This window comes from Pinus tabuliformis, chromosome 1_2, assembly GCF_031772625.1.
Source record: "Pinus tabuliformis cultivar Carrire ecotype Pingquan chromosome 1_2, CPIR1, whole genome shotgun sequence".
NCBI lineage: Eukaryota > Viridiplantae > Streptophyta > Pinopsida > Pinales > Pinaceae > Pinus > Pinus tabuliformis.
In genome coordinates, this window is record NC_142298.1 from 751,567,712 (window position 1) to 751,585,184 (window position 17,473).

Consider the following 17,473-nt stretch of genomic DNA (forward strand, 5'->3'; position numbering starts at 1 on the left):
TCATCACGTACTAAATGAATATGTCAATATACCTTGACATAACATCATAATGCTTTTGCATATCATCATTATCATAAGGACACATTATCACTATTGTAACAACTATATAAATATGAACCACATGTGCATGATCATCCTCATACCATCATATCATGAAACATCATCAATATGAGAAACATCTCAATACTTATCAAATATAGAATAATACTCTATCATGATTCATCAGAAAAATCAATTTCATTTACTTTACAACCATTCAACTATGAACTAAGATTATTCAACATCCATCTAGGATCTATGTTATCTCATCAGTGTTATTAGTGTTATGTTTTCATCAAGATACCAATTACTTTTTCAATAATCATTTCCACTTCCTTCACTAGGAAGTTGACCATTTACACCATAGGTATAATCATCTAAGTACATCGTTAAATTTCACATGAGCCTCATCATCTTGAGTCTTAATCTCTCGTCATATATTCTTCCTTCCCCAAGGAAATTCTGGTGAAATTACTAGTTATACAATCATTATTTAAATCATCTATCTCAAACTTAAAATCCCTTGGTTTTACATCCATTTACCCTTTGGCTTACCGATTCCACTACCGCTATATGCAATTGCATATAAACACTAGGTCATCATGATTTAATTTTATATCATGCTTAATTTACTTGCATGAGGTTTTGTTGATCCATGTTGACTTATACATACATTACTTAACAATTATCATTTTCATCCACAAAATATTTTCTTATCTCGTCAAGTTCCTATTTCAATACCACTTGATTGCTTTATTGTAAATTCACCCTTCTTCAAGTTGGACAAGAGATTCTTTCTCATTAAATAGTATCTTTATTTTAGATTTTGGAAGAGTTGGAAATACTACTACCATCATTGTCCATGAAAAATTTAAATGTGTGGTGTTCTGTGGAAACAACCTCTTTTAACGCTATGGGAACAAAACTTGATAAGTTTCTCTATGTGAAGTCCTACTCATAAAATAATGAGTGCAAATAAGTCAAGTACAACTGTTATTAATTGACTCTCACTTCTTTTGTCAATATGTACACAATCCCTCTCAAGGTATCCTTATAAAATTTCTGGCAACATTCCTTCTATACTTCAACTATGTAGATCATCACTATGACCATTACCAATCATGTTTCTCGGTCCACTCATCAATACCCTTAAAAGAAATTTCTTCTTGATAGAACATACCTTCATTTCCTCCTACCCGATATTCATAGATATATTTTTATTTTTTCCTAGTCTTAATTTCCTAATATTCCATGTCTGCTAGCTTAAAAAATGGAAACTTCTTCACTTCATTCTATTTTATTAAATTGACTTTAATTTCTTACCTCCAGCCATTGTGGTTTCTTTTCCTCCTCTCTTAAAAGCATAGCATTGATACACTTTGGAAATGTTGTTACTATTCCCCAACTTGGGTAATACCCTATAAATAAATTCTTTAAGATGGCTACCAAATGAAATCCGCTTATCATTTCCTGTTTTAAGACATCAATATAATAAAATTGCCTGATCATACATCTTGTTATCCATAATTCATAGTTAGTAACCTATGGAAAACTTTACAATGTGGCTCTCCCATTAGAGGGAAAAACTATTATAGATGTTGTCATGCACATAACTTATCTGATCCAAGTTGGCCATAATCACATGAGCTATCATTAGTTATCATCATTAGAAAATTTACAAGTTTCTCCTTTCCATTTCTCCTTAGACAACTTTATCCAATATATGCAATTAACCTTGAATCACGAAACCTCATGTACATTATACTCAACATCATAACTGAAATCATAGTGTACGATTTAGATGTATCATAAAGTTTAAACAACAAAACATGCTTTTAGATGCTCCATAAAAGTATCCGTCTTAGCTAAGTAAGCAATCCATCAATGGAAATTTGGATAAATTTGATAAGTAATCATTATTTCGAACCTCAGAAATCATACTATTGTTGGACTGTATACTTTTAGTGGTGTGTGCGCTTTTAAATTTAATGCAAGGTGTATATCAGCTGTTCTCGAATATCTCTTTTATGTATGCTTAGTACTGTGCATGTTATTTTAATCACAATTTTGAAGAGAAACACCTACAATATACTGTCTACCAACTATTATAATACCACAGTGAACCAACAAGTAAACTCAGATTTATTTGTGGAAATTTCTATCAGTGGTTTTACCATGCAATGAGATTCTAATGAGAGCAGAGAACCCTAGAGGAAAAGGCCAGTATCCAAACCAGAGAAGAAATAAGAAAGGAGGCTCTCCAATACTAATGCAAATATCAATCTGTTGCCTATAAAGTGGCACAATAATGCACAAGAAAAATGAATGCACCAAACTTTAAGTTATACCAACGTCAGTCTGCTGTCAAGAAGTCTGATTGTTGTAGCTTATTGCCCAGAATATATCAGTCCTTAGATACCAAAATTCAATAACTAATTAAAGTAAAACTGCAATGTGACGTGAGTCACTAGATGATCTAATCAGTCCACCAAATCACTTCTCAAATGATCACTGAATGCAAGATAAGGAGTACTAATGATCTAGATTCAAGCTTAGTGCCAATTGCAAAGGTAATATATCACTGTAATGTCAAGATCAGACCTTTATCAGACCTCTCAAAAAAAATATATCAGATTTCTAACAGTGAAATCAAGTCACCTGCATATGCATGCAATGGTAGCCACACTTACAGTTGATCCTCCAAAACAAATGGTGATACCCTTGGAATTTCAGGTCTCACTTGCATAATTTAATATCAGACTTTTGTAATGATTCTAAAGAAATAAGCTGGCTATAGCTAGTTTAGCAAGTATATCAATCTACCAAAGCCAGATCAAAATGTGATGAGAAAGAAAGTTGATAAACTGAAAAAAGAAAAGAAAAGAAGGTTGATGTAGAGACCTTGTACGCTAAAAAAAACGCCACTGGAATAATGCAACCAAACATTGTAATAATACTATCAGTCACTCAATATCAATATTCATCACTGAAGAAGCATAAAATAAGAGCCAAGATACTTAGATTATTGTTGTGATAATTATGCAGTGAATTTTTAACCAGATATGTATTAACCATGTCAAATTTATTTTTATAACCATACCGAGATCAAAGATTCATGATATTAAAAATCGAAACAATGTCTCCAGTTTTATTGTTAACATCTGCACTGCTTGGATATTATTTTTCTACACAAGAAATCAACTGATGGTTTGTTCATAAACAAGAGCCTGGAATTTGTTTGTGAATGGTTACAAGACCTAATGCCTTTTTAAATTACATAAATTTAAAATGATAAAGGGCATGGGCTTCCATTATATTGAGATGGGGCATAATCACGTGACTCAGACTTAGGAGCCCCAAGAAAAGCCAAAAAGCAAGAATATGAACGGGACCAAAAATCTTGAAAAAACTTGGCAAATAAGTAAGACTCAAGAAATTCTTAAAATAGGCAAATACCTATCAAAGTCTGTCCAAATCTATCAAATGGTCAAAGTAAGTCAGATTCAGTAAAACTCATCAGAAGTTGCAGTGTCTTGGTCAAACCATCAAACTCATTACGTCTTGGTGAGTTTGACCAGATTTGACTGAAATTATGTCCAAATGAACTAACTCAGCTCATTGATTCAAACTCCATTTTGAAAGCTTCTCTTACAGAGAAAGTGGATGAGTCTGCTGATGGGAAAGTGGTTTCCATAACAAGGGTAGGCAAAGAAACGATATCCAAGAAAATAAAAATACATCCTTCATCATGCTATGCCTGTAATGATAGTGAATCATCAATTAAAAATGAATAAGGATGGGGCTGTTCTTGGGAATGCCGGGCAAAGGTTCTTGGCAGCAAAGCCAAACATAGAGGAATCCAGGTTGAAAAATGATAATTTTCCCACTACACAGAACCCAGAGGCACTGTGCAGATGTATTCTTAAGAGGAATATATGATTTTGGTAAAATTATAATGTCTGGTTCATACAGAAAATGAATTTAATATTCTAGAAAAGTTCTGAAACCAAACTCAATTTTGCCCAAGGCCCCGATTTCACAAACTTTATGTATGATTTCACAAACTTTATGTGCGATTGGATTTCACAAATTACAGTTCGTTGTGTGAATCTTGCTATATTATGTAGGTAAAAGAAAAGAAAAATTGCCCAAATTACAGTACCAGATCACATAGAGATCATGAAATATTACCAAGCTAACTTCAAGAACCAAATAGCTAAGTCACTGGTGAAGGAAGTGTTGCTATATTACATTGCTTGCATATGCTCTTCATATAAAGCTTAAAATATCAACTTAAAATATCTTCTATATCTATTATAATTATTTTATGTTTAACAACCAAATTAGAATATTTTTTTATCAGCTAAAAACATAATTTAGATCAAAACATCACCATACAGATTTATTGATATTTTGCAACTTTGTATAAAGTTATTCAAAACGCCTTTTTCCAACTTTAACAAAATAAAAATTCCAAAGTTATTTATTAAGTAAGGTTTTGGGACCATTTAAAAACTTGAAAGCCCTTGGAATATGGCAAACTATGCACTTAAAACTTTTTGTGGGATAGGAACTGTAAGGTCCTCGGGTGCGCATGCGGTTGGGCACTGGGCGAACCGGGCACGGGCGCGATCGTGCGACGGGCGCGCGAGCGAGAGGCGAGTCGGGGCGCACGCCGGGCGCGATGCGGGCGAGAGGCGAGTCAGGGCACACGCTGGGCGCGGTGCGGGTGACCGACGAGTTGGCGCACACGACGGGCGCGGGCGCGGGTGAACCGGCGAGTTGGCGCACACGCGACGGGCGCGCGCGGGTGGAGCGACGAGTTAGCACACACGGAGATGCGACGAAAGCACGAGCTACTTGCGACGATAGGAGGTTTATACACGATGGAGATAGGAGGCCGACTTGTGTTGGAGGCTAGGCCGACTTGTTCATGGGCGTTCAGGCACGTTTGAGGGTGTGTAAACTATGTTTTAGTGGTCGGCTGGGTGAGCCACCACCCCACATACAAAGGGTATATATTGATGCACTTTGGAGCGTTCAAAGTCATTCATCCAACAACGATTCACACACAACAACTTCGCATAAGGTGCAGGTCGAAGTGCGCATTAGGGACAAGGGATGAGCGCATAGCTCATGCGCTTGAGGTTGGACTTGTGCACGGTTTTGGCACGCACTTGGAGAAAAGTCGAAGGTTGGGCAAGGTGTGCCGTGGGTTGATTGGAGTGCCGGTTTGTGTCAAGGCTTGACGAGGGTGTCTTGGTAGCTCGGGTGAGCACCCGCCCATCGTGCAAGGTATGCACAAAGGTGAATAAAAGGCAGTTTTGCCGTGATTGTAAATTGGCTAAGTATAGACTTGGATTTTGCCAAGAATACTTGTAAAAGCTTGTATTGTTGAAAAGATTGATTAATATATATATTTCGGGCAGACTCATTGTTCAGGGAGTTGCCCCTCCCTTTATACTGTGAAATTGTGTTCTTTTTATAATTGTTGTTGATAATGAATGAGTATGGGTGTTCATTGGTATAAATGTTAAACATAATAATACTTGGTTGCGAAACACAAACTAAGTAAGAGAAAGTGAATTAGGCGTAGTCCACGAACATAAGTATTGGTGAAAAGAAAGTGTTCAGTGGTGCCAAACCTCGCTAAGAGCAGTTGGAAGACAACCGCCGGCTTGGGGGCGTGATAGGAACTGTGATGAATATTAACATTTACTATTTGGAATATTGCGAGAAAGGATATATTGCGGGTAATGTTTTTTTTTTTTTTACTCTATGGTTACCATCATTGATGGAATTAGTTGTAGTCTTAAAAAGGTTTTTATGATCTCGCCAGTCCTCCTTTTTTTTTTTTTTTTTTAAATATATATATCACACAGTCAACGCGGGGTTGAAATTGGTAGATTACCCATCTAAAATTTCTCCTCGGTTTGCGAAAAAATTGGTAGTAATGTCTTCTAGTCATCTGACTTCATAAGTTTGTGCATTTCATTTGTTATAAAATGATCAAATAACCAAAAGATTGGCACTCATATAAAAAAAATTGACGATCTTTATGATGAATATGTTCAAAAGAAGCATACAAAGAAAAATATAGAAACTACTCGCAGAGTTAAATCACTGAAAACTTACTTTTCAGATCATTCAAACAGAAAATCATAGAGTCTCGCGAAATTTTGAAATCCTGAAACTGCTCTATAAAGTAAGAGGTAAAAATGTGTTCCTTCTACTGTAACGTTCTTAGAAACCAGTTCACGGCCACATGAAACTGAGCTGCAATATCATTTATCTGTCTAAACGGTGAAATGTCATGTAATTTAATGGGGTTGAACAAGCAAACCGTTTATTTCTACTTGTAACTACTTCTCATCATGTTTTTAGCACTCTAAATTAGAATAAATCATTCCAGCGAAAAGTTAAGTGATAGTTCAACCAAAAATTGTGTGACAACTCAATTTATAAAAGAAATCAACTTGTAACTAAACCCACGTTTTTATTATTCACCGTTGATCTGTTCAATGAAAAGGAAAAAGTCTTTCACATGGAAGCAATTATCATAGCAGCTATTCGATGACTGTTTGATTGAGAAATCTATTTTCCTTTTTACGTCCATTTGAGTAGAAACCGAGCATGGAAGTCCTAGGTTCGGTGAATTAGGGACACTATTCTCTAAATAATAAATATAAATTAGATTAATCATGTAATTAAGTAATCTATATTAGGGACACTATTATAATAACTTAGTAAAAATTTACTAGGATTATGATGGCAATTAGGATAATTTGATAGGCAACTACCAAACGTATCAATAGAATGGTGTATATCTCATCAGATTGTATTGATAGAATTGTATCAACGACTATAAATAATAAAATCTCTATTATGTATCTTCTGCGTCTATCTTATATTCATACGCTACACCCTTTGTCTTCTTGTAACAATTTTCAATATCTATTATATTGTGCGCTTTTAAAAAAAATAATCTCACACCAACCATTCGGCGAGTTCAACTGTTCATGAGACAAGCAATTAATGTTCAACATTTTTAATTGAAAATAGTTCCTACCCTTTTTTAATTTTACGTTTCCGCATCGCAGGAATTTTTTTTTTTTTTTTTTTTAACTGCTGGTGGGGATGGGATTCCTCGTGGAGTTGTGGATACCATATTCTAATAACGAAAACCAAAAACGATTCATCGTAAATCAAATTTTTTATAGCTAATTAAGATTTTAAGGGTCTATTAATTGTGGCTGGGTTTTCATATAAATATAAAAGGATTAATGCGAGGTAAAACACTCAACACAAAATTCATAGTAAATTCAACACTTGTGAAAAAATTATTTATAATTAATAATAACCCAGAGGTCCAATAGAGTTGAAAACTTGCTCTGATACCATATGTAACAACCCAAAATAAACATGTAATTAACCAAGTAATTTATATTCAATATGCAATTATCACTAATTAACTTCAAGTTCAAAACTATGGGTAGAACCCTCACCTGTGATTTCAGTGGAAGTCTGCTAATTGCAACAAGGTTTGGGTATGACTCTCCACCCAACCGTAGGCTCAATTGCGCAAGGTCTTGCTACAACTGGCCACCCCCGAGCCCTCAATCAACGTACCACTGCCAGTGAATCCTTTGTCTTAGAACACTATTCTCCCAAGAGAATGAATGATAGAATCTTGGAATGATGGAATGCCTCCCATCTTCCTCACCATCTAATAAATAGAGTAAACATTGGAAGGGGAACCACATGCACACACTCCATGTGTCTACATGCAACTTTATTGCTTTCTTGTTTTATTTCTTTTTGATAGTTTTATTGAGTTTTTTCACTGTTTTCTTGTTTTATTTCTATTTATTTTTATTTAGAGCTTTAGTATGGTTATTTATTATTTATTACTATTTTTATTTTTATTATTTTTTATTCATTGTTTATTATTTATTTTCTTGTATTTTTTAATATTATGGTTATTTATTATTATTATTATTTTATTATTATTATTATTTATTATTTATTGTTAAAGGATTTATTATTTATTATTTTTATTATTTATTATTAAGGGAGGGACATTACAATTACACCATGGGAGCAGTTCTCATGTAGCATGGTAAGCCCATTTCATTTCATTCTGAAATTTTTAATGGTGCTATGACTAACTATCCCACTTATGACAAAGAACTTTATGCGTTGGTACAAAGTGTTAAAAAATGGAAACACTACTTCATGGGGAAGGAGACCATTATCCATATCAACCATTGTAGTACTTACAGTCACAGTCAAAGTTGTGGCAATAATGACACTTCAGATGGATGGGTTTTCTACAACAGTTCCATTTGGTTGTCAATTACAAAAATGGAATCTACAATAAGGTAGCTAATATGCTTTCTAGGCCTATTGTAAATTCATCTATTATACTCAAGCACATTCCTGTTTTGCATGAAAGTTACATTGAGCAATATGCATACGATAATGACTTTCAAGATGTATATGCAAGCTTGAGGCAAGGAAACAAAATTGAAGAGTTAGATTACCATGTACATAATAGATTGTTATATCACTTGGGAAAATTATGCATTCCACAGGGAGAAAGAAACAATATCATAAGGGAGGCGCACACTTCATTGATTGCTGGACATTTTGGTGTAGGCAAGATAGTAGCGAATCTCCAAAGGTATTGCTTTTTTTTTTTTTTTTTTACAGAAATGGTTATGGGGTGTTTATATTCATCTTGGCCTGAATGCAGAAAATCTGATTACATTAAGGACTTCTGTGTCCTGTTGCATCTCTCTGCTGAGAATGAGAGTGCAGCTGAAGCTTGAAGACTTCTTCCTTGATAAGGGATTTATGTTTTCAATTTCAGAGATTTTTCCCCACTTGAAGATACAAACAAATTTATTTAAGAGTAAGCAGTAGAACATGACAGTAATCAGCTTATGGGATGGGTTCCCATGATTCCTCTTCGCCTTTCATCTTGACCCCGACAGAGAGAAGGGCAGCTTTGTTGGCTTCATTGTCTGCCTCTTTATTATGAGTTCTCAACACATGGTAGTAATTCAGCTTCTGAAAAGCGTTTTCCAAGCCCTTGATTCTGGATATCAGCCTTGCTAGATTAAGATCCAACGCTGGGGAGTTTGAGATCATTGCGTTTATAATGATCTGGGAGTCGCCTATAACAATAGCTTCACTTATATTTAGATCTTTGAGGATCTTGAGGCCTTGAAAGAGGGCCAAAGCCTCAGCTTGAATGCTGGTTGAATGTCCAAGCCCCCAAGCAAAGGAATGAATTTTTTCCCCAGAAGGATTTACAACAACACCTCCTGCACCAGCTTTGCCCGGATTGCCCTTTGCTGCCCCATCAAAGAAGAGAGAGTGTCTTGAGTGCGCTTTGAGCCAGTCTTGAAAATCTGTTTCAGTTTTCCTTATTTGCCAGTCCTGAAGAGAAGGGGCGTTTCTGACTGCTGGTTGAAATTGCAAGTCAAGGAATGATCCCCAAGCAATGTCCTGTTGGCTGAGATTAGAGTCATCTTTTATATCAATCAAGCACTCCTGAATATGGCATTTGATTTTGATTTCTAAGACCTTGTGATTCTGCATAGTGTTTCTGAAAATTCTTCTATTCCGTTCAAGCCATATCTGCCAACAAAGGATCTTTGGAAAGATAGCCCATGCAGTTTTGATTACCTGATTTTTAGGAGGCTGGCCAGGATATCTGATTGCCCAATTTGAAAAAAGTTCGGCAGTGGAACCAGGCAGCTGAAAGTTGGGATCCAAATTATGAGTGAAGGTGAACCAGATCTGCTTAGAAAATTTGCACTCAAGAATTAAGTGGACTGCAGTTTCTGCGTTTTCTTTGCATAACAAGCATATGGAGGGACGGTGGAATCCTTTCCTCTGCAAGATATCATATGTTAGAATTCTGCCATGGCAAAGAAGCCAAGCAAAGAAATCAACCTTGGGCCATGAAGGGATACGCCAGACTCCCTGCCAAGGAGCTGGGTCGGGGGGGACGTAAGGCCTCTCATTCAGCTTGATGTATCCCATGGAGACAGCATAGCCTCTGTTGTTCAACCCCCAGCCTTTCGAATCTCTTTTCCTCATGTGTATGGGCGCCAAGCCCTGGAGAAGATCAAGTAACGTGGACCATTCTTTGAATAGATGAGCCGGCACTTCAATGTTTTTCCAGCCTACCCAAACAGAGTCGCTCCAATGGGATATATCCCACAACGTGCACAGGCCCTCTCTGTCCATCCAGCAGCGCAACGCTCTAATGGAAGCTCTATCTTCAATAGGGTCCTTATTCATGATTTTATCAGTCCATATATTTATCTTTTTGCCATTGCCTGGGATCCAGTAGGAATGCACTTTGATTAAGGGAGCAGCTTTAACATACAAGTTGAGGAAGGACGAGTTGGGCATGTGAATCACAGTGTCTAAACAGCTTAACCTCGGACCTCTGAAATACTTTTTCCAGAGAGCCAATTGGGAACAACCAGGCTTGGGCACGATGATCCTCCAGACGATCTTGGCTGCCATAGCCACATTCTATTGACAGATATTTTTGAAGCGCAAACCGCCCTCCCATAGGGGCTTGGAGATGGTTTCCTAGCTGATGAGGGGAATCTTTTTTTCATTCTGTTTTCCACCCTGTCAGAAGAACCTACGCATGAACTCTTCCATTTTTTTTAGTATGATTACCGGAGCGAGAAGCCCAGCAAAATGGAAAAGAGGGAGGCTGGTGAGAACGGATTTTATTAAAACAGACTTGCCTGCAGAATTGAGCCAGGAGAAGCCCCAGGCTTGGATCTTGGACTTGAATTTTTCAAGCTGAGGGAGCCAATCTTTGCTTGTAAGTCTCTTATGAAAAACAGGGAGGCCTAGATATTTGAAAGAGGTCCAAGAAGAGGAGGCTGCAAAACCCAAACATCGAGAGATAACAGAGAGCAATCTGGGCGTAGTATTCCAGCTGAAGATGTGGCATTTGTTCTTATTTACAACGCTGCCTGAGACCTCACTAAATTCATCCAACACAGCTTTAAATTTAGAGGCAGAGGAGAGAGAGGCATTGCCTAATAGCAGGATGTCATCTGCAAATAAGGCGTGGTTTATGTTTTTAACCCCTCTTGCAATACAGAGTCCATTAATTTCTTGATCTTGGATCTTTTTGTCTAACAGAAAACTGAGAATAGAGGCTTGAATGACAAAAAGCATAGGGGAAAGGGGACACCCCTGCCTAAGTCCTCTCGAAGCTTTGAAAAAATCAGTGGCTCTTCCATTTACAAGAGGAGCAATCCATGGCTCTAAGATGCATGCCCGGACCCATTTAATGAAGTTTTCCCCAAAACCAAACTTGCTCATGACTTTTAAAATAAAACTATGATTTACACGATCAAAGGCATTTGCTAAATCGAGTTTAATTACCATACCTTGTTCTTTTTGAAGAAGACTAGAGTGGATTTCCTCTTGAACTAGGGTGAAGTTCTCTACGATCTGCCTTCCTTTAATGAAGCCTCCTTGATTCTCTAGAATTATTCTGGGAAGTATGGGCTTCAGTCTATTTGCGATTACTTTGGTGATTAGCTTGTACCCAATGTTACATAAGGAGATAAGACGGAATCTACTGAAGTTGTTGGTGCCTTTTTCCTTGGGTATAAGGGCTAAGAAGGCGGAGTTTGTACTGCCTCCTATTTTCTGAGCATTTTGGGACTTTTGGATCATTTTGAGAAGGTCCTTTTCAACGATCGGCCAACAAGTTTGAAGGAACCTGGCAGAGAAGCCATCTGGCCCCGGGGCCTTGTCCGGATCCATCTCAAAGAGGGCCTTTTTAACTTCATCTTTAGTGATTTTGTCCTCAAGTAGCCTGTTCATACGAGGAGTGATTGCTGAAGGTATGACGTCTAACAGATCTGGTTGATGGATCGGATTCTTATCTTCGCTGTACAAATTTTGGAAGTGAGAAAAAGCTACTTTCTTAATGTCTGCAAAGTCCTTGTGAATGTCGTTATCCTCCTTGATCTCAGAGATGGTGTTGAAGCATTTCCTGGCCTGGGCTTGTTTATGAAAAAAAGCAGTGTTCCTGTCCCCTGCTTTAAGCCAGAGATTCTGGGATTTTAATCTCCAGTACTCTTCCTCAGCTAGGCAGGCCTTATGAAAGCTCTATTGCAGCTGTGTTTCTTTCTCTAACAACTCCTCTGTGACTGTAGCGCTTTCCATATAAGTTTGATGAGAGGCAAGAGAGGCTTTAATAGCTTTCCTTTCTATAGCTGGGTTGGACAGAGATTTGGCCCAACGTTTTAGCACTCTTTTTACCCTTCTAAGCTTTTCCTCCCAGATGAAAAAAGGAGAACCTTTGACGGGCTGATTCCAACAATCCTTGACTGTTTGCATGAAGTTTGGCTCCTTGACCCAAAGGGGGCTAAATCGAAAGGGAATAGGACCAAGATCTAGATGGGCAAGGAGCTCTAGTTTTAAAGGCTTGTGATCCGAGACACTGCTAGCGAGAATGTGCATTCTAGGTTCAAGACCTAGTAACAGATAGGAGCTTTGAATGAAAAATCTATCTAATCTGGCAGCAATATGTCCAGGTCCTACTCTTTTGTTAGACCAAGAGAACTTACCGGAAGAGGGTTTGATATCCAGCAAGTCCCAGTCCTGCATGAGATCCTCCGCCCATTCCCTTGCCGGATCTCGAACTGCACTTCCTCCCCTTTTCTCAGACGAATGAAGAGTGAGGTTGAGGTCTCCAACAATAATTATGTTTTCCAGATTTATCAAGTTTGCTCGGTGCCTTATTGAATCCCAACAATCCTTTTTTCCCCCGATGTTAACTGGAGAATATACATTGAAGAGGCAAAATATTTCCTTGGTGTCCAAGTTCTGCATTTTCAGTAGCAACCAATGAGTATTACTCGCCTCACAAATGACTGTAAATTTGTTGGCGTTCCATAGAGTGCCAATCCCTCCCGAGGCGCCCCGGGCAGAGATTGCTCTTGCTTCACTTTTGAACCAAAGTTTCTTGCATGCTTGCAGGAAGACTTTATCTTCCAGCTTAGTCTCCTGGATGAGAAGTATGTCTGGAGTTTCAGCTCTTATGAAGGGAGCTTCTCATGGCTTCTTCCTTAACTTTGCTCCCCATACCTCTACAATTCCAGGAGATTACCTTCATTATTCATGTTTTTGATGGGCTCCCTTGGAGCCTTGGGGCTGACTTTTCAACATCTTAGGCTTTGAGGCAAGCAATTTTTCCAGAGTTGGCTGGCTGCCCTGTAGCTTGTCTTTGTAAGTCTCTTGCTCTCTTTTTTCCCTGTCAGTTTTACGGCCTCTTGTAGATCTTCTTACCGAGGTTTGGGATTCTCCTATTTCTCCTTCCTCCTCTGACTTGTCTATTTCCTGCTCTTCTTCCTCAGCTTCTGAAGTCATACCTTTGGGTTCTTCAGCTCCTTTGCTGGGGGCTGAGGGAGTATCTTTGCTTGGAGAAACTGGTTTTTGGGTCTCGATCTCCAGAGTATCTTCTGTCTGCTGGCTTAAAGGATCAAATTTGTTTTCTTGCGCCTTTTTGGGAGGGGGACGTTGAGCATTAGCCTGGAGAGAGCCTTTCCCAGTGGGTCCTCCCAGTTTCTGCCCTTTGTGGTTGAATTTTGCTCTCTTGACTTGATTCCAACCCTCTTCGTTCCCTTTTTCTGGCTCTGCGTTGGACGGACAGTTTCTTGCAAAATGTCCATGAACATGGCATTTCCTGCATTTGAATGACAGTTGCTCATAATCCAAGATCTGCACATGTGACCAGCTGCCGACTTTGATTTTGATTGCCTCTGGGAGACACACCTCTAGATCTACTTCTACGCAGATCCTAGCACAGTCGTACTGATCCTTGTTGTTTTCCCGATCTATGAATTTCCCGAGAGAGTTGCCGATGTGTTTCAAGGAATCCCAGTTCCAGCAGTGGACTGGCAGATTTGGAAGACGAACCCACATCAGGACAACCTTGGGGACATCTACAGCCGGATCAAAGTCCGGAGTCCATTTGTTCAAGTAGAGGCCCTGAGGGCCCATGAAATACGACCCATTTTGGAAGATCAGATCTTTGTCTTCTTTGGTGGTGAATTTGCAGAGGAAGTATCCTCACCCAAGAAAGTAAGAGGTAACACTTTGCTTGATCAAAGGAGCCCAGTTCCTATTGACCCATTACTCAGTAGTTTTTGGAGAGGGCCAAAGTCCCGTGAATTGGCCAATGAGGCCACGATCAGCAAGAGATAAAGCTACTTGAATGGGTGTCTCTGGAGGTAACGAGATCTCAGGAATTTCGTCAAGCTTCTTAATGAATTTTGATGCTTCGCTTCTTTTCTTCGGAGGCAGACCGACCAAAAGCAGGTTGAAAGCGTCGAAGGCAGATGCAGAGGGCGGATCCTTGAAATGTCCCTGCGTCTCCATAGGATCGGGCCTGAGGTCGGCCGCCGCAGGGGCAGCCATGCAGCAGGGGCCCAACCCTAGCCTAAAATCCTGAACACCCGCAGATCAGAGTTAAGCCCTCTGCGAGCACGCCCGCAGGGATCAGCTGCCGGAAAGAGCGGGCGCGGGCGCGGACTTCAGAACCCACGAAGTGCGGATCTCGCTGCAGAGAGGGAGCCGAGACTCGCAGGTTGCAGAGCTCTTTTTTGGTAATTTTTCATCACTGAATCTCCAAAGGTATTGTTATTGGCCATGCATGTTTGATAGTGTATCTCGTTTCATTAGAGGATGTTCTTTGTGTGCAATAAGTAAGCCTAGCAATAGGAAACTAGGATTGTACACTCCACTTCTGGTACCTTGACGTCCATGGGAGAGTATCTCAATGGATTTTGTAGGAGGTCTTCCATTGTCAAGGAAAGGTCATGATTACTTGTATGTAGTTGTAGATAGGTTCAGTAAGATGTGTATTCTAATGCCATGCAAAAATAAAATTACAGCTGAATAAACATCTCATCTTTTCTTTCAAAATGTTTGGGTTCATTTTCGTCTTCCTACTTCCAGTGTAAGTGATTGAGATTCTTGATTTGTTGGGAATTTTTTGTCAAATTTGTGGGACATGATGGACACTAAGTTGAAGAAGAGTACAACCTTTCATCCGCAAACAGATGGACAAGCCGAGGTGGTCAAAAGGACAATCATTCATCTTCTTAGAGGATATTGCAGAAAACATCCCAAGTTGTGGAATGAATAGTTGCATTACATACAACATGCATACAACAGGGCAAAGCATTCTTCCACAAACACATCGCCATTTGAGACATGTTTTGGGTACTTGCCAAGATCGCCATTGGAATTCATCTTTGAGAAAGATGTTGCTATTGATGGCCATAGCAACATAGATAAGGCAAGGAAGTTCATTGAGAAAATTCAGTTGATACATCGCACAGTGCAAGAACAACTTGAAAATAGTCAAAATAGCTACAAGGCAAGGCATGATAAACACCGTGTCGATCATAAATTTCAAGTTGGTGATGAAGTTTGGTTATATATTAGCAAAGAGAGACTTCAAGGGGAAGGTAAAAAGCTGAAGCCAATCTGTTATGGTCATTTTAAAATTCTGGAAAATATTGGTAACAATGCATTTAAGCTAGATTTGCCTCCTTATATGCAAATATACTCTGTTGTTAATGTTGAGAATTTGAGATTGTTTGAGCCTCCTTTGATTGATGATCAAGGAGAGCATGTTCAGTTGCCATCAATAGATGATTTCTCGCCATAATATCTTGATGAACTTCAACAAGATCTCATACTTGACAGAAGAACCAGAACTTCAAAGAGAGGGAATGTTGAATACCTTCGAGTGGGACTCAAGGGACAAAATCCTTCTAAGGCCAAATGGATGAAGATTGAGAAGGTGAGGGAGTTGTACCCTCACCTTCTGAACAATTGATAGTATCTTTTGGGGTCCAAAAGGCTTCTAGTGGGGAGGAATGATAAGGTGATTAGTATTTAGCTTAAAAATCAAAGTGCTTAGAATCACTCATAAACTGAACGCCCATGTTTGTCTTGGTGATACGATCCCAACGCAACTTGTTTCACTCAAAACGGAGCTTGTATGAGAAAGATAGAGACTGATGTCCGCTTTTCCAAATAGAAGAATTTTGCAAATTACAGACACTGCTTAGTCAACAGTCCGTACTGCGGACATGGCAGGTGACTGTGCAGGTCAAAATTGGGTCAACAATCGATGTGGACATGCCAAGTGGCGCCTTATGATTGTTCGACAGTTTGATGAGTTGGTTTTTTTATTATTATTTGTCGTCGGAGGACCAATGAGAAGGTGACATGGCAAGCCCGGAGGCCACCATGTGTCCCTCCCCAAGGGCCTAGTAGGTTGGCGCGTAGTGTAAAATGTTATTTGGCAGGCCAACGGAGTTGAACCTACGACCTCGCCCACACAAGCCCCACGCTTTACCACTATGCCACCACCATTTGACTTAACAAACAATGGGTGTGATTTGTATTTAAAAGGGTAGCACATGGCGGTTGGGGGAGGAGAGGGCCAGCCCCCTCCACATGTGACCGACACCTCAAAACCGAAGGCCAACGCTTAACGCTAACCGCGAGTTTAATGCGCTAAGTGGGGATTAGCACTAATTAAAACATGCTTATCCCTTAATTAATCACGGATTAAGTTGGCGGTGGTTTTAACAAGCCCGATAAATCCGACGCTGCTCCAATTTTGGCAGGGCTAACTAGAGTTTCTCCAGATTTGGTGGAGTTTTCCTAGGGAAAACTGAAGAGACCATAACTTTTGCAAAATTTGACCAATTTTGGCTCAGAAAGAGTCATTCCTAGATGATTTGGATGTTTTGAGCACATTGAAGTAGGTCTAAGAAGTAGTAGAGCATTGTAAACAACACTTTTTTCCATTTTGAGCTAATACAAAGGCCCAAGCCATGGAAGCTGGACCAAGGAGATGTAGCCTAGGAGGGGTGAAATCCTTCATCAAAACACTATGTTAAGTGTTCATTTTGATGGTTTGTTGTATATTTGTTTGCTGTTGTTCAACACTTTATTTACATGCTATTTTGCTCATGAATTTGACATAAAACTTGACAAATTTACCTGTTACATTCACAAACACCATAAGGAAACCTATGCACATGAAGCAAATGATGAGCAATTATTTTCTAATTCTGAAGTTGAAATTAGCACAACAAAACTAACATTCAACAATAGATTATCTACCAAGCGCCGAGAGGGATCAAATCCCTTGAGGTGATAATTAAGAATTATTAGTTTTTATTATAGCTATTATGATGTTTGTGCATAAATTGCTCTCCATTTTCTATTTAAAAGAATTTTATAAAATTTTCTTTAAAATGTATATTTATATGTTCAAAAAGTTTTAATTTTTTTTACTCATATGAAATGTGAAAAATATTCAAGTAATTTTATTTAAAATGGTAATTTA

General features: G+C 38.7%; 1 protein-coding gene across 1 annotated transcript; it reads right to left on the bottom strand.

The window, feature by feature from the left end:
* Positions 1 to 10,698: 10,698 nt before the first annotated feature.
* On the bottom strand, positions 10,699 to 14,100 carry LOC149207954 (uncharacterized). The gene is made up of 4 exons (XM_089398193.1): positions 13,470 to 14,100; positions 12,666 to 13,121; positions 12,396 to 12,572; positions 10,699 to 12,131 (listed from the first exon to the last, which is right to left on the bottom strand). The coding sequence occupies exons 1-4, from the start codon at positions 14,098 to 14,100 to the stop codon at positions 10,699 to 10,701; spliced, it is 2,697 nt and encodes an 898-aa protein (XP_089254319.1).
* Between the last annotated feature and the right edge of the window lie 3,373 nt (positions 14,101 to 17,473).

Excerpts from the sequence above, each read along its gene's own strand:
- LOC149207954 (XM_089398193.1), bottom strand. The coding sequence starts at position 14,100 with ATGGGCCCTCAGGGCCTCTACTTGAACAAATGGACTCCGGACTTTGAT. Across the intron at positions 13,122-13,469 it reads AGGAGCTGAAGAACCCAAAG|ACATACTTCTCATCCAGGAG; the intron begins GTATGACTTCAG and ends CTGAAACTCCAG. Across the intron at positions 12,132-12,395 it reads TTGGAATCAGCCCGTCAAAG|GGGACAGGAACACTGCTTTT; the intron begins GTTCTCCTTTTT and ends GGCTTAAAGCAG.